This window comes from Motacilla alba, chromosome Z, assembly GCF_015832195.1.
Source record: "Motacilla alba alba isolate MOTALB_02 chromosome Z, Motacilla_alba_V1.0_pri, whole genome shotgun sequence".
Lineage (NCBI taxonomy): Eukaryota > Metazoa > Chordata > Aves > Passeriformes > Motacillidae > Motacilla > Motacilla alba.
Genome location: NC_052046.1, coordinates 21544695 through 21562708, shown reverse-complemented (window position 1 = coordinate 21562708; position 18014 = coordinate 21544695). Strand labels below are relative to the sequence as shown.

The 18014-nt window shown below is 42.7% G+C and overlaps 2 protein-coding genes across 13 annotated transcripts in view; one reads left to right on the top strand and one right to left on the bottom strand.

The window, feature by feature from the left end:
• The first annotated feature begins 499 nt into the window (after positions 1–499).
• Positions 500–6239, top strand: CD180 (CD180 molecule). The gene is given in 13 exon segments (XM_038124353.1): positions 500–537; positions 2336–2399; positions 3328–3389; positions 3391–3446; positions 3449–3491; positions 4174–4369; positions 4371–4437; positions 4440–4677; positions 4679–5070; positions 5073–5269; positions 5272–5308; positions 5311–5757; positions 5760–6239. Coding segments are annotated over 13 exon segments (1962 nt in total). The 3' UTR covers positions 5885–6239.
• Positions 6240–10918: 4679 nt separating this feature from the next.
• MAST4 (microtubule associated serine/threonine kinase family member 4) overlaps positions 10919–18014 on the bottom strand; it is a 292655-nt gene continuing 285559 nt past the window's right edge. For all 12 annotated transcript variants that reach the window (XM_038123723.1, XM_038123724.1, XM_038123725.1 and 9 more), the window contains one exon: positions 10919–17214. In XM_038123723.1, the coding sequence (XP_037979651.1) occupies positions 13346–17214 (3869 nt within the window). In that variant the 3' untranslated portion in view covers positions 10919–13345. The remainder of the gene's footprint in view (positions 17215–18014) is intronic.

Genomic DNA, 18014 nt, shown 5'->3' with positions numbered 1-18014 from the left:
TGTCAGCTGGTTTACAAGATTTTGTGCCTTTCCTAAGTGATGAATCAAATTTTGTTCAACTCAAATTTCCCATTACATGAAATTCTCCTTTAGTGGTGTGCTACAACCTCATCTGCACTATCCTGTGACAGAGACATTCTAGTCCACATGAACATGACAATAAATTTTCCTCAGTTTCCACTTTTTAAAAATCTGTTCTGCCTCAGAAAAGCATCAGTGCATAGTAACCTGACTATATTTAAAGCAGGCAGGTTCCTGTTTCACTCTGAAACTATTGTTTTGTTCACACTGAGTTCAGCATGAGCAACCTGCTTTCCAGCCAACTCTGCCGGTTTGTCTGACCCCCCTGCTCTGCCTCACTTTCATTCAGAGAAGACAGCACGAGATCATCCAATGCAGCAACCACCTCTATCCACAATGTGCAGCTGTGTGATTTACATCTGCTGATTTCACAGCGCTCACCTGTGCCAGCTGCAGAGCACCCAGCACCACAGAGACGATGCACATGGAGGGGAGTGACAGCCACCATCCTGCTCGGTGATGGAGCTGCAGACACCTGGGCTAAACACTCACCTACTGATGTCTGAAAGTTTCCAGTTCCCACAAGATTTATCTTAGGGGAATCGGAAGGTCTTTATCAGAGGAATAAGACAGGGGTATCGGTATATACTTCGGGCCATCAGCCACTGTCCCTCCACCTCCTGTGCATCAGTGCACCCTGACACGCTTTCCCATCACAGATGGGGACTTTGGGAGCCCCTCAAAACAGCACTGTACTTCATCCCACAGAGAGCCTAAAGGATGGTGAAGTTTCCCAGGGGTGTTTAACAGGTATGAGAGATAGACAGAGGAGAAGTATAAGTATTTTATCTCTTATACTGTGCTCTTCATACAGGAATTTGTACACAGTGGGGATATGATAATATCTCTATTAGGTATTTGTTTGGTATGCAATACCGCATGAAAATAGTAAGAAAGTAACAGGGCTTTTCCAGGGGCAGGAGAAAAGACTGACCCAATAAGCTTTTCTTTTTCCTTAATACTTTCTTTTATCTTTGCTTTTCTTCTCTTTTTTTCTTTTATCTATTTTTTTTTCTATTCCAAGTGGAAGACAATGGAAAAAAAAAAAGGCAAGGCTTTTGATTCAGGGAAAAGCAGCCCTATGAAATGCACACCTGGGGCTAATAGCAAATTCCTCATTGAATTAAATCTACAAATCTCTGAGCACTCAGAGCTGCACAGGATCCCCTTGGGATAGTTTCTCCTCAGTTCACTGGGAGAGCCACTCCACACCCTGAAGCATACGGAGAGAGCTTACTTACTCACTGTTTTATTTGAATGGCAAAACATAGGCACTCTTCTCATTTACAGCAACAGTTAAACTATTTTTATCTGTCTAAAGTACACATGGCAGCAGTTAGCTCCACAGGTTCTCCTTTGCTTACCAGTATTGAAAGCATCACCTTTTCTAGGTTTGTATTTTATCATTTTTGTAGGTACTGACACTTTATCAGTGCTTCTAGGCTGGGCCCAAGTCTGTGTGCTATCACAAGTGTTATCACAGCAGGTACTGGGCTGGCTTTCTGCCCCCAGGTCATGAGAAGCTTCTGCATGTGGGGGGCTCAGCCATGGGCAGCACTGGCTCATCCCTCCTTGCTGATACTCTCCCTGTGAGCTGTCTACCTGGTACTGAACTCCAGCTGGGACCCAGCATGCCAGAGGGAGCTGGACGATTGAGGAGCTGTGCTCCCCACCTGGATGGGGAATTTTGCTGTGACAGCCCCTCTCTACTTCCTCCCACTCCACCACACTGCTGCTGACATCTCTGTGCCCTTGCCTGCCAGGCTGCACTGTCTGCAGCAGTGGAGGCCCAAGCTGCTTCCCCAACACTCCCTGGCGCTCTTTACAGGATTTGTGCTGAAAGGAAAGGAAGACAATGTTCACCAAACCCAGACTGTGGTTTGCCACAAACTACTGCTCTTCCTGTTCTCCTGAGGCTGCTGAGTGCAGGCACAGCCCACCTGCCTCTTCTAAGCCAAAGACAGGCAGAGACGTGGTTTAGTCTCAAATACTCACGGCCATGGCAGCAGAAAGACCTGAGCCCCATGCACTGCTCCCCAGGGCCCACACATGTGCACCTCAACAAACCCCAACAGACCACATGCTCCCACCCACAGGGCCCACACCTGCACACTCTACACACCATGGCTCCAGTGCATTCTTCTCTGGACACACAACTGCTGCCCTGCTTTCTTCCACTAGCACACTAGCTTTGTGTCAAATCAAAGTGCTCATGTTGGCCAATGGTGTCATACATGTGTTTACTTCCCCACAGGATCAGCATCTGCATGGTTATGGGGCAGGGAATTGCCAGAGCTGCAGCTCATGCACAGTCCCAGGTACCCCACCCCTCCTAGGCTGGCCCTGGGACCCCCCAGGACAGGACATTTCTCAGTTCTTCGGGAGGAAAGGCGGGTGTGGAGGAGGGTGGTGTTGCACTGGCTGTCCCTGTGCTCCCCGTTGCATTTGGCAGCTGGGATGAGTGCAATGCCATGAGCATTCCCATGCCTCAAGAGCATGGCAGGCTATTTCAGGGTGGTAGTAACCTGGGTCTGGTTGACTTTCATGTAATCAGCAGGCAAAGGCAAGTCAAGCACCCTCAGTGATTTTCCCTGGTATCCACAGTGTTGACTCTATTTAATAGATGGATTATTTTCACATAAAACTGAAAAGCCTTTGTAGACATTTTAAGAACTTAGCTTATCAGGAATGATCTTTGTCTAGTCTGAGCTAAACATTCCTGCTGTGTCCTCACTGCAGTATGTAAGTGAATTAATATCCTGTTAATTTGTCCACACTCCTTCTAGAAACATTTTCCAGACCTGCTCTTTTTTACTCCCTCTTTGTAAGTAAGGTTTACTTAAGACTTTGAGTAAGTTTTGTTACAAGACTCATGACATTTACAATTTAAAACTACCTTGTGGGGAACCTGTTTTATGGATTAATAATTAATCCAGTAGAGTAAACAATCCTCATATGTTTTAACTTCGATAAGAAAGTACTGCGGATGAGACACTTCAAATTAATACAAGAGAGATTCAAGGCATTCATTTTAAAAACACACTCCCCAAAACCCCAGGGCTATGCATTGCAAGCCTGTGCTGAGGCTTCCTAGGGTTTTGGCTGCTGCATTTTAAATAATTTAAAATTCTCTTTGGGTTATTTTGTGGGTTATGTTAGTTTGGGTGGGGGGATGGATTTTCCAAGTGCCATGTTTTCCTATTTATATTCACAGTACATAACTCTTTCACTCTGCATTTTCCACAGATTACAGAGAATAACAGCTACACCTGGGAAGATTTAGGAATGAGAAAGGTTCCTATGACTATTTGTCACAACAAAGGTCCTCAATTTCAGCTTCAATATGGTCCCTTCCCTCCAGAATTCAACTTCTCTGACGTGAATTCTCTTCTCTACTTGGACATAACAAGGTATGGAAGGAGCATCCTCACCTCTGCTCATCACAATCGTGAACCCCCTGTCCCTGTCAGAGATTTTTGGAGCACACCACAGCAGCATCTTCCTGCCTTCACAGAGAAACCACTACCAGCACCTTCAGACAGCTGGTGAATTTTTTTGCTAAGCAGAGATTGATCCACTTGGGCAATATCTTGGGTTCTCCTCTAAGGGCAATCATTTACAGTTCAGTGGGTGAAATATGCATTTTGCAGATATTACCACCTCTAAGACAGTGGTGATAGCAAAGTCACCAGAACAGATTTTTATTAATTTTCAGTATTGTTCCCTAAAAACTGGAGAAAGACATGTTTGGCCCGTGGAAGTGGCTGGCTTTTTTTTTTTTTTTTTTTTTTTTTTTTTTTTTATAGCAACAGAGATTTTCCTATTAAGACATTAAATACCTCATGTCTCCTGACTCCCACAAATGCCTCGTCACCCCCATCATTTCAGGACAGGTTTTTTTTCTCAGCAGAACCCTGTAATTAAAAGTGACCTTAAAAGTACCAGGCAAGCATCAGTGAAAAAGACACTTTTACCCTGGTGAGGGCAACAGATAATGAAGTTTAACAGATATGAGGTGCAATTTTTTGCAATCACATTACCAGGAGAGTTTGTAGACAGGCCACTGATGCAGTTTTCTATTGTTTTCTCAAGGTGTGAGATCAGCTGGGTGTATGATAGTGCCTTTCCCAGCAACAGGCAGCTGAAGACAGTCATTCTGACCAGAAACCTGCTCATGTTTCTTTCTGACACAGTATTGGCCCACATTCCCTGGAGCATCTTAACACAGACAGGAATAATAAGTATGTTCTTTATTCCAATGACAAATCTTGGCAGGTTAGGTTATCTTCATCTTGGGCAGCAGCCACATCTCTTCACTGCAGCTTCCTCCCAACTTTCCCACGTGAAACCTCAAACACTGCATTTTCAAATTAACAACATACAGGCAATCCACAACATAGAGGCAATCACAGCAGAAGATGTCCAAGCTCCACAGACCAGCAGCAATGTAACTCTCATCCTTAAAGGCAATTACACACATTGAACCTGGATCTTTTCACATTTCTACAGTTTGGACTTTGTGGGCTGTGCTGACATCCCTGGGGTCCTGGTGGGGATACAGAACTCCACAACTCAGACCTTTTGGCTGGGAACATTTTATGGAAAAACAGCCCTGCATAAGCCCAGATATTTTACAAGGCTTCTGTAGTATCTCTGTCAAGGATCTCTATCTGCAGTTATGGCACCTCAGAAATCTAAATGCTGACACATTTCAGAGCTTAACCAGGCTCCAAAAGCTGGACCTAATCCAAACCCACATCCATGCACTGCCCCCTGACATCAGTGGCATGAGCTTGCTAGAGAGGATGGTTCTCAATGCAAACTGCTTTGAGCAGCTCTGCAACACCGGCTCTGCTGGCTTTCCCTCCCTCACCTGCCTCCACATCATGGGTAACTCACAGGTTCTGCAGCCTGGCTCTGGCTGTTTGGAGAAACTGGCAAAGCTTCAACATCTAGATTTAAGTCAGAGTCACTTGGAAAGTTCTGAGGCTCTAGCAAAGCGCTGAGAGCTTTGAGCAGACTTAGTTAACAGAATCTGAGCCACAACACACATCTCCATCTCCAGGACATGCTCATTTAGGACAGTGCTAGCCTAGAGCTGCTGGACTTACCTTTCACTCCTCTCTATATCCACACCTTACAGAGCCCTTTCCAAAATCTCCATCTCTAGCAAGTGCTAGAGATTATCTTTCCTTGTCCCACATTAATACTAGCATTCAGCATATCTTCAAGGCTTGAAAAACCTCATATTCTTGGACCTTAGTCAAAATAACTTTGATTTGGGGATCATGCCAAAGGACAAACTGTTCCAACAACTATCCAACTTAGAGGTGCTAATGTTACCATCCTCTGAACTAACATCAATAGGTTAGCAAGTATTTCACAACCTCAGGAAGTTACAGGATGTTGATCTGAATTACAAAAAATTTACTGCATTCAGCACAGATGCATTTTCAAATCTCAAGGGTATCAATCTCAGTTGTGTCCATAACAGGATGCACATTGTACCAGGTGTTCAGCTAGTTCCCCTAGATGGCCACTTTAAAATCAATTTAAGCTACGACCTTCTGGACTGCTCCTGCTCTGAGATTGATTTAATCACTTAGTGCAAGCAACATCTGGATAAAATTGAAGACTCTGAAGGAACAAGGTGCTCTGAACCCAAATATCTAGCTGGGTTCAGCTGGCCACCATCTCACTGTCCTGTGGGAAGGACATGTCAGGAATCATTGTAGTTGTCCTGGCTGTTTTATCCTCTAGTGCCATCTTCATTTGGGGTGTTCACTATTTAAAGCAAAATTAGCAGCAACTGTAAGTCTAGGATGGGGACATAGAAGATATCTGCAGCAACTGTATTAAGCTGAACGACACCTCACTGGTTTTATTTGTGACATGTATTTTCTTGACTTTTGTATTATCCTCTTTACCTGTATTAAAACATTTAGAAAAAATAATGAAAAAATTAGAATAAATAAATAATCTTATAGAGAAGTCCCAGTTCAACTCAATGGTAGCCCTGTTGTACCAAAACTGTGGGTAATGTACTTGGAAAATCTAATAGCCAAAAATACAAACTTCCTTCTCTTTAAAAAAAAGAAAACCTAACCACCACCACTCCCAAAAAGGGAGAAAAAAAACCAACCAAACATCCCAACCAAAACTCAACCAAACAAAAAAGTCCAACCAAAATCCACCCGCTATCAAATACCCTTGAAAATCATTGTTTTATAAGAGCTGGCAGTAGTGTACCCCACTCTGCAAAAAAAACCCCAAAACAAAACAAAACCAAAAAACAAACAAAAAACCCCCAACAACAAAAACAACAACAAAAAAGCCAACAAAACAACCACTACCTGTGAAGAACAGACAGATTTTATAGTTATATAAGACATGCCTGCAGGACTGGCAGAAACAGCATGTATCACCTCCGTGATTTTGTAAAAAATGTTTCTTTAACATAATTTTGATCCTTAGAGAATTCCCAGCCATTGAAATTCTGTCTATCCATCTTTCAGCCTGAGGCAGGCCCTGCTCCTGTGCTCTTTTCTAAAGAGCAGTAAGTAAAGTGAGAATGTAAGTAAGTAAAGACAAAATAATCTTTCACCATAAAACTGTAGATTTGTGGGTCTAATCTGTGGGTCCAATATTCTGCTTGCTTCCACAGCATCCCTCAGTGCTGACAGATATGAGCCATTCCTTTGCCAGCCTGGAGTGGACTGTTCCTTTCAGCCACAGCCCAGGTGAGAAAACTAGAAGCTGCAAAGGGGGCAGTACACTGGACAACCTCATCCTACAGGTGCTCCTGGTGTCAGCAGCTACTTCATGTTGCTTGGGGTGTGCATCCCTGGAGTGAATTCAGAGACAATGATCCCTGCTACATTTGGTAAGCAACAGCTAGGCAGGAATAAAGACTTATTATTTATATAAAGCCAGTTTGTTTTCTCTGCCATCACATGTGAGTAAACCCAGAGCAAGGCACAGTATGAGCATTGGACCACAGACTGACTAATGGGAGCTTTTAAGTCATTTGTGTTTACTTAGTACTTCTGTATCAGGCTTACCCTGATGGGTAGACACACTTTGCTAGCGGTACGACCCTCCTGTCTCCCGGGGCACCACAGGGAGGCTCGCCCAGTACCACTCCCTGCTGTGTTAGGCTGGAGCTGCAGCTGCTCTCTGAGATGTGGGAGGCCAACTAGTTGGCCTCCCACATCTCAGAGAGCAGCTGCAACACTTCTCATGCAGGACTCCACATTCAGCTTCAGCTGGTGTCCAAAGGCATTTCCTTAACATTTTCCTCTCTAACATGCTGACTAGCTAAGATTTCAAAGATTCCTGCTGGACTAGAAGGTTTTTGCTCATTTCTGATGATACTGCTGACAAGAGCCCCTGATTGGTCTTCTCCAGTAAGAAATACCTCTCATTTGAAAAGCCCCTTTTACTATCTGTTAGCTGATCAGACTCATGCAATATGCATTTTTGCAGCTTTCAGATGCCTTTGCATCACACACATCACTGCCCTATCCCTGTTTCTCCTCCCCCTGCCTTCATATCTGTGTGCTGCCCAAGGACATGCAGGGAAAGGTGTTCGCTGCTCTTCTCCAGTTGCCTACAAACACTCCCAGATTTAGCATACTAAAATGTATTGCTGGTCCCTGTTCCCTGTTTACGTGGCTGGTGAAGACTCCTCCTGATGCAATGGGCAGGTGCTGTAGTCCAGCTGCCCAACATAAAGCTGCATGGGCTGCGGGCCCTTCAGCAAGGGCTCAGCTACAGGACAGAAATGTCCCTGAGCAGACCATGCTGCCCAAGCTGAGCACACCCTGACCTGACCTTGGGAGCAAGGCAGGGACATTCCTGCACTCAGCCCAAGGTTCAAGGTGCATTTTCCTCTCACTCTGCAAATCCAGTTGGTTAAATGAGCAACCTCCAATATCTCAAAAATCCAGCATGACTGCCAGACTGTGTTCCACCAAAGAAACACCTGTTTCTCTCTTGACGGTGGGTTCAGGAAGGTGTTAGACAAATACTAACATCAAAAGGGAGCATAACAAACTCCAAAGGCACAAAAAAAATTGCTCTCGCATCAGGTAGTATCTGTGGGAGATCCACCTATAGCAGTGACTGGAGGGAAAACTGCATCTTGTGCTGGAAGGTATTCTGAAATGCTCTTCTGTTTGGAGACACCACCACAGGATTCAACCACCAGCAGCTTCTGAAATGCTATCCTGTGCCACGGTGTAGACTCAGGTGTACACTTACTGTTAAAACTCACACGTTTGAGAAGGCAAAACATGTTTCCTGTGCCATATATATTTGCACACAGAGTATTAAGGCTTTCCTGCAATCTATCTCTTGCCCCCCACACAACTTGTTTTGGATTACCATATCTTCCAGTGTTCTGATTTTGCTCTTTTCTTTACAGCATGCTTTACTCTGCTCTATTTGCCTGAAAAAATGTAATTTGTAAGACACTTTGCAAACAATGCTGAACAGCATATGCTGTATATTTCAGAACACACAAACCCTAAATACAGGGACTGACTATTCTAAGGGGAAATTTATCTCTGGATGTAATACACTAAAATGTCCTAGATTATGTATTAAGACTGTTAAATTAAAAGATTTAGTCTTCTGGGATTACTTAGTAAGGATATACATGGAAAGAGGCAATAGATTCTTTTTCCTTATAGAATTGTGTACCTAGTCAAGCTCTGTTGTGATGCACTTTTTTGGCTTTTAGTCATGCCTTTTATCTCTTGTTTTTTTTCCAAATGTGGCTATGAAGCCAGCACACAGAGAGAACAAGAGAATTGTCTGAGATGAATGGTGCCTAACAAAATTTAGCTCGTCACCACCCTAGCTCCTGGACTACACATCCCTGAAAGTCACAATACAACTCAATAACACAACACAGAATTTATCACTATTTGCAAAGAGAAAGAACTTGAGCATATCTTCATTATTTCACAGACAGGTAAGCACTTAGCTTTATTTCACCAGGACAAACCAAAACTCAGAGCCAAGTTCTTCTTTCCTTAACTGTGCTTAAGCAAGGTCCCTCAGTAAGACGCAAGTCAATTTTTGAAGGGGCATTTTACTCTGAACAAGATGATTGAGTGGGCCAATTTCTACATACATCAATTTCAAAATACGCCCTCTGATGTCAATGGAACATCTTTTCAGAACTCTATCTCTCATTCACTGGTCTTGTCTGTACCTGGAAAAAGAACAGGTGAGGTTCCTTCCCAAACAATCTATCTTATACCTCCCATATCAAACAAATTAGAATTTGGAATTCTTTTCTCCCAGTAGCAGAAGACATTTTTCCCTACCAAATCCCTTGGAAATCCTCTTCCCCTTCAGATACGCATTTCTTAGGGCTTGATATGTACTAGAACACAACTACTCTGTTACTGTCCTCTTACTCTGCAGTCTTCTCAGTTCCTCCTGATGCTCCGAAATTTTGCCTTTTGAACTATAACCTTTAGCATTGCTTCCTGTCCATGGTGGTTGGAACTTTTAAGGTCCCTTAGGTTGGAACTTTTAAGGTCCCTTAATTCCCTGTAGGAATCTGTGATTCCTACACTCAGTTAATTCAAATGCATCCTTGGCAGGTACATGGAAGATTGATCTGATCAGTTCTAATCAACTACTATACTACAGATACAGTCAATGGACGGTTGCTAATTCAAGGCAGGCAGTGGGACATACATCTATACACCATCTAGTATCTTCCTGTCCTGTGATCTTTTCCTTCTGACCTGCCCTCTCAGTTGTGATCCAAAATCAAGCTGGATGTCCCTGCAAAGTCTTGCAAGCTATGCAATACTACAGTAAGGGGGCTAAGGGGATTCAGCAAACTAGAGTTCAATGCTGAAGAAGGGAGCTCATGTTCCCCTTCAGACCATGGAAGCATTCCCATCCCAGGTAAGGCAAAAAAGTATAGATGACAGGCCATGCCAGACATAACAGAGATCACCCATCTCTCCCAACTTCCCCCTTAACACAAACTCCACACACCACCCCTTTCCTCTGGCCTATTACACTCTGGGGGCTCACTCTGGGCATGCAAGTTTCTATGCCTCTCCTGGCAGAGACAACTATGCTGTCCACAACCATGGATAGTGCAGCTGGCACAGGCATGAGACAGTCAACCCTCAACTCTTGTAATTTGCCTTCCCTCAGCTGCTGGATCCTGTTCTTCTCTCCTCAACCCATCACCCCGGTCAGCACACCGGATTTCAAGACTATCTGCCTTCTGGTGGGCTGCAGCAAACTGGAAAAGTTGGGGGTGAACTGCAACTTCCCCTCACCTATATGTTTCAAACAAACAGAGAGAAAAGCAGCAAAAGTGGTGCTGTACAGAAAACAATGCAATAATAAAATGTGAACACAAATTCCCAACTGCTGGGCAGCTCTGCAGAGTTAGGAGCAGCAGAACAGTAAAGAGATGTGTACTTAGATATATGCTGCTCCTATAGTAATAAATGATTACATGTGTTTTGCAGAAAGAATTTAAATGTCACATTACAGGCTACTGCCCATAGAAGCCAGCAGTCAGACTATGTCATCTGCCATCACACCACACTTACCTATCCAACAGCAGAGCAAAGGATCCAGACATGGCCTGAGATGAGATATTCAGCCGTGTACACCTCCTCTGTCCCCAGACCAACTGCATTTCCTGATGCCAAACCCTCCACCAGCACATGCCGTAAAAGGTGCACTGAGCTGGCCCCAAAAACACCAAAACTGCCAGTCTCTGAGTACAGCAGAGATGTGCCTTATGTCACAGCAGTGAAAGCAGTTCAAGAAAAAAATGCTAACACAACAATTTCATGCTGAATTTTTATTTCAATGTTATGCAACTGCATAAGTATAAATAACTGTGTTCAATATATAACAATTATGACATCCATAAGGAGTTTCTCAGAGAAAATAAGACTGCAAACACTTTATTGCACAGACCCTAACAATTTTTTTTTAACTTTTAAAATTTTTTTGTAAGCTGAGAAATCTACTGCAGGAAGTCTACAAAAGAACACATCAGATCTATAATCACATTAAGACTGACCAAGAAGAACACAGGCAGGAGGACCTCTAACAGCTCACTTATAAGGTAAACACCAACAAACAATTACTACATAAACACAAGCTTATGCACTGTTACACTTCCAAAATGCAAAGAACTTATTTGTCAGAAGTGATAATACAAAATATTCATAAAGGTATACTGTAAACAAAAGCTAGATGGGTTTTAAAAGAAACAAGAGAATAGCTGAAAAAACGCAGAGACTGTAAACTAGGAAATATCTCCCAGACAGAAATGTTGTTTTGAAGTGCATTAGCATTCATTTGTATTAACTGCCAAAGCACAGATGAACTGTAAATGTCGAGACCATTTTCTTTTTAAGACTTCTCAAAAATGATTATCCACTGCTTACTAGCTCCTTTCTGAATGCATCAAAAGCAGTATTAGTGTTCTAGTGCCACATGTAAAATCAGGAGCTGTTTGTGATACTGGATTTTCCTTACAGGTTTGCTGTAATCCAACTCAACAAATCAGTATAATGAAGTTTTCAGCAGAGGGAAATGAATTCTGCACACTGTCTGTTGTCACACAAGTCTCCAAGTCAAGATTACACTGTGCTTTCACAAAAAAATTTTCTAGCTTTTGAGACAAAAAGACAAACCATAAGCATTGGTGAAAAATGTAGGGGCCTAGCTCTACTGTGGCTACAGAAAACAGAAATAAGCAAAACGACCATTCTATTGATCCCCAATTATTAAAACCCATGCGCCTGCAAGGGTATGTCGTAGTGCTTCTGTACATGTTTCAAATTTTACCTTTCATCCCTCAAAACAAGCTAAATACTCCACACAAAAATGATCAAAGTCTACATGTTCCACTGTATACAAAATTTAAATAAGGCTTAGCAAAAGTAAAAAGACAGTAACATTCTAGCACCAAATAGCTCCAAGTTCCTTTGTTAAAAAATGCTTCTTTTATAATTACAGTATTGAATTTTTTTTGCATACAAATAAAAAGATTATGTTATGAAATGTATGGAGCTACTTAATGCATCTCAAAATGAACATGAAACCCAGGATTACTTGCTAAAAACAGCAAGTTAGGTCTAAAACATAAGGCCCCAGCTATGTATGAAAATGTGTCAGATAACCAAAACTTTTCTGAGGATATGATACCGAAGTGTATTTTTCCTTTTTACCTTACTTGTCATGAAATAGAAAACAACTACGAGCTGTATGACACTAATTAAACAGACTTATATGCCATAATACATATTCTCTAAATGTATTAAGAACAGGGATGAACATACTAGTACTACCAGTCATGTGCTTATACTTGAGCCTCCCACTGTAAGGGCCTGAATTTAAAAAAGCTCAAGGAACTTGAGAGGATTGCAGCAAAAAACTAAGCATATGGCATGTGCTTCAGAATTTCAGCCTTGTCTGAGGTGAAAGTCACACAATACACTCCCAAAAGACAAGACAAGAACCATTGTTTCACCGGAGAACACAACTCCTGCTGGGATGCCCTGATAATTAAGTGGTCTTCCCATAGTTTTAAGGACATCTACTCTACTCAGACTTTATGCAGCAGGGAGATGCAGTTATTTCTTGTGTTAGATCTGGTGAAGCACTCAGCCAAGTACAGTACTATCAAAATCAGATTATTAAAAATACATGTAAAAACTCACAACAGGTCACCGTATTATTCTGTACTAGTATTTTTTAGCCTCTATCTAGGATTTTTAGTTAGTTAGATCACAAAAATGTGGCCTGTTTTTTTTTTTTTTTTTCCCAGTCAGACCAATGCTTGTGCATGTCCATGCCAGCTCTGAATTTTAGTAATTTGGTTTCATATTCGAGTATGGCAAATACGTGGCAAAGCAACTATCTTAAAAAGGGAAAGAGTAAACAACGCAACCAGCAGCAAAGTATATATGCTACATTCAAACCCCAAACACATTGCTAAGTATTTACAGAAGAAGTATTTTCAACAGCTCTAGGCTGTAAAGGTATTTTTGTACAAATACTATGTGGTAACAGTTTTACCGGTTACAATTGGAAAGGCATTTTGAAAAAAAGTCCTCTCTTTACATATCCCCTTGTATTGTTTCTTCAGTGACAGAAAGCTTTGCAGCACAAAGACACGACACAGTGCTGGTTTAAAGGCAGTACAACATATTGAAATTGTTTCAGCTAGTGCTGAATACACACTTGCCAGGTCTTAGAGTTAACAGGTTTTTTTGTGAGCACTGCTCCGTGAAACTTCCTTTCCTCGACGCTGCCGAGCTGAGTCTTTGTCATCTGAAAGTGCGTTAGGGCGGTCAGGTGTGGCTGCTGACCTAGGTAAATCTTTACTTACATTCTGTTTTCTTGAAGCAGACTGCTGAGTCAGAACAGTATCTTTTCCCTTTACATCCACAGTGTTAATAAAAAGAGGCTTTTCTTGATTTCCAGGTTTCCCCCCAAGGTTTGAAGCAGGGTGGTGGGCTTCTGCTACAATAGCGGCACTGTGCAAGGCCATCAGTGAAACACTCTTAGTCATTTCTGCCTTACTGCTCCCTGTGGAAGAGGTGCTTCTCTTACTTAGTTCCTTGCAAGTTGCAGGAAGCTCTGATGAGCCTGGTTTAAGCTTTGCTGAAGATGCCTCACTTTTGGCTGAAACAGATGAAACAGATACTTCCTGTCTACATTCAGAGAAATTGGATGAACAAGTCAGTGGCTTTCTCGGTGTTGCAGCCACACGACAAGAACTTTGCCCACTAGGAGCCGGCAGATGTTTTATTGCAGTCTGCTTGTTTGCATTCTCTGGCTGTTTCTGATTAACTTGTCCCTTCCCTTTTATATCTTGAGAGATTTTGCTACTTGTGGTTGCCTTTTCTGCTCCTTTCCCTTTGACATCACAGGCTGTGAGACAAAGGGTAGGCTCCACTTTCCCACTGTCAAGCTGAATGTAAAGTGCATCAGTGCATATTTTTCCTTCGGGTCTTTTGTCTGCAGCAATCATCTCATTACTAGGACTTCTCTCTGCCTCTTTGTTCAGTGAGAGACAGTCTTTCACAGTGGAAAACTTTGGAGCAGTGGTTTGTCTTTCACTGAAACTAAGTTGCTTTTGATCAGCAGATTCCCCCAAGCCTGCTGCTTCTTGCCTCTGTATCGGCTTGGAGCTCTCTGGGCCTGCTGGTAGTGGGCCCGCAGCAGAGGATTTGGGTTTGGTGTCAGGGGCTGTGCTCCTCATTTGGAGGGTGGTGACTGAGCCATGGTCCACAACCACAGGCCTTTCAGCCTGTACATGTTCAATGTTCATTCTTCTTGAAGAGCCTGGAGCAGGAGAAAGGTGATCTAGGACACTTTTACTGGCATGCTTTCCATCCGTCCGGGAGCTGGCAGACAAGTGAGTAACAATTTCTTTTTCCTTTATGGTTGGAGCACATGTTTTTTGCGACAATGTCTGTTTATCCAAGGACTTAGACTTGGAGGAACTTGTATCAGAGGCTGGTCTGGGTTTATTACTGCTGCTTTCCACACAGGTGGCAGCAGGCTTCAACTGTTCTTGAACGCCTCCATGAACTTCCATAGTGCTGTATTTGCTTACTGCCTCTTTCACATCAGGGGAACCTGAAGTGTTAAGTTGCTGCCGAGGAACTTGGATGGACTGCTCTCTCTCACTAGTATGTAGCCTTGTATCGGTGAGTGATTTCTGATCTTTCTTTCCCATGTCTTTAGCACTGTCCTTCTGCACAGAAGAAACTGGTGCAATTTTATGATCACAGTCTCTTGAGGGCTGCACGGGCCATTTGGATGGAAGAGCATCACTCTTTGCTTCTGTTACAACTTCCTTAGACTCAGCTTTCTGCTTAGTTATTTCCCTTTCCACAAAACTTTTAGAAACACTGTTGTCATCTTTGCCTAGCTGTTTCAGTGATTCTCTGCCATCCTTAGGTTGTGCCTTGGGGCCAGATGACTGTGTTTTTCCTTGCATCTCAGGTGGAATGGCAAAATCAGCACAACTTTTTTCATTGCTCTTGGAGCAGGTTGTTATCAGGACATCTGAGACAGAAACCATCAGAGATGACTCCCTGATCACTTCTACCTTTGCAGGGATAGGCTCACAACTTCTCTGGGATACTGGCTGTTTGACAGGCAACTCTTTCTGAATTTGCTTATCTTTTCCTACAGCTTTTTGAGGAGTACTTTGGCCAGCAAAAGGTTTGGAATATGTTTGACTAGTTTTAAAACTCTGACTTTGAGTAACACAAGACTTTACCTCCATTGAATGGTCCTTTTGTTTTGAAGGGGAGGTATCTTTCTTCTGAACAGCTTCAACAACAGAAATACTGCCTTTAGTGGCCAGACTAGAAACGTTTTTCTCTGACACTGCTTCTGTAGCTACAGAGATGGGTGGTGGATTTGGACAACTCCTGCCTACTTGTAGAACCTGAGGCTCTGCTATGTTGACTTTGCCAGATTTTGGGTAGCTTAACAACTGCTCTTTCTGAGAGATCATTTCTGCCTTCCCACCACTCCCTTGTGGCACTGGGGGTTTAGGAGATCCCCCATCACTGCTGGTGCTCTGTCCTTCTGGCAGCACACACAAAGACAGTTCATTCTTCGAAGCCTGTGGCCCAGAAAGTAACGCAATGTCTAGTGTGCCTTCTATTGGCTTCAGACAGGAAACAGACCTCCCATCAAGCTTATATTCTGAAGGACTTTTTCTGACAGGAGTTTCAGAAGAAATAAGGGCTGGTTTTTCCACGCTCATGTCTGCTCGGCCACTCAAGGTCTTGAGAGGAAGAAAAGAAACAGAGTTCATCTGAGTAGCATGTGCACTGCCAATAAGTGCTCTACCATCTGCAACTGCAGTGGAGTCCTGCTGTATGTTTCCAGGTCTGCCTGTACTAAGTTGAAGGCATTCATGAACATTAGATGTCATCTTAGGTTTTAGCACTGGACAGACACTGTCATCTTTTTCTTCAATAGACATTTTTTTTCTGAGATAATCAATATTAGCAAGTTTACCATCTAATCTTTCAAATTTGACAAATTCTTTTGTTGGTACAATTTTATCTGTGTTTTCTCCCTTTCCATTAAGTATCTTGTCAGAGGACTGAGGTAGCACATCTTGCAGGGTACATGAAGGAGGAATTCTTTTGAAGTCATAAGACATATGACTGAGTTCATTAGGGGGAGGCCCATGACACATCTGTCCATCTAAAGCAACACCATCATTTGATCTCAAGTTTGCATTCTTTTGAAGGGTGTCTTTGAGTATGCCACCAGCTGCCTGGGTCTCCACAGTAACAATTTTTGTTTCAAACTGGTTTGATCTTTCTAATACCTTCTGGAATGCTTTTTTGTCTCTTTCTTCCAGTCTTAAGGTACTGGGATTTTCTGGTTCACTGCTAGGTTCATGTATAGCAGCATTTGCTTTTTCAACAAAATCTTGCTTTTTCACAACTACCTTGACCTTCAGCTTCTCTCTGTCTAGCTCATCAATGGATTCCTGTCTACCCAGTTTTCGGGAGATGGGTCGTTTCAAGCAGCCCTGCTCTGCAGGCCTGACTCGTGTGAGCGATGGCACATCACAAACATTCTCCTCCAAGCTCTGAAGAGTTACTTCTCTTTGAGACAATTCTCTATTCACTTCTTCCTGGGTCACTTCCAGACTGTGTTTTCGTGAACATAAGTGTTTTTTATCACTGCCATAAGAGGGTGCAAGTTTCTCTTCAGACTGGACTCTCTTCAACAGTGGAGATCTTGGTGGCTCTGCACTCTTTGGTCTGACAATATGCCTCACAATAGTCGGAGGTGAGTGCATTTTGCTAGGAAAAGACTGAGCTATTTTTGTATTTCCAATCGAATGTCCCAGCAATGGTGATGGAGATCGCTGAGGAGATGTTGGCTGGGGTGTCGGAGAAGGTGTCCGTGCGAGAGGAGAAAGGGGAATGCTGCCAGCTGATTTGCGCCTTCCTGATCTGTATCTTTGCCCACCAAGCTTTGGACCCAAGCCATGAAGAGTGCTGGGTCTTATGTGCCCTGAACCAGCTGGAGAATTGGGAGCACTGGAACTAGGGGAGCTACTCTGGGAAGAGTTAGTACCTACAAAAAGAACAAAAAACCAAGGAAACAAACATAAGACTAGCAAGACTTTTTCTATCTTGTCTAAATGTTCAGTGAGAAGCAGGAAAAGGCCCTATGCTGTCTCCCACTACAGTGTTCCAAAATCTGGAAGGTTTTCAGGGGAAAAGGTTTTAGGCTGCAAAACCTGCATCATTCCAATTACATATGCTGTTTCTCCCTTTCTCTCTCTTCCATCATCCCCTTTAAGTTATCTCTTGCTTTTTCTTAAAAATAATAACTAATACTTTCTGACACTTCAAAGCAATGATCAAGGCTTTCCAGATAATTTACCTTTGCCAAGGGATTGTACAATAGCATTCAATTCCAGTACACACTACAATTGTGACAGAAGTTAAAGAAGAAAAAAGGGGCAGGCCTTTAGGAGTCAGAGAGATGCATATTTTACCACTCAGCTAATCTTTTCAGCAAAAAATCTGCATTCATGAGTGCCATCCTAGCTCCATTACATAGCAACTTTTATCTGTTTCACTCTTTTATCATGTAGCCTCTCTTAGGCAAAATTCTCTCTTTTGCTGCAAATTGGGACTTACTTTCAGCCATTGGACTGAGCTTTAAACTAGGACAAACTTAAGAGACAATTGCTTTTTAGGTTCTTCTGTATCATAAAAACATCTTTTGTTTTGCATGAGGAAACTGTTTCCCTTTTCCAGACAGAAAACAGTCGCTCTATGATTATGCTTGTCAGAGCTGACTGCTCTTAGGAGAGTATATCAAATCTGTGGGGGCTCACAAAATGTACAGTACTCTTACAGTCCTTT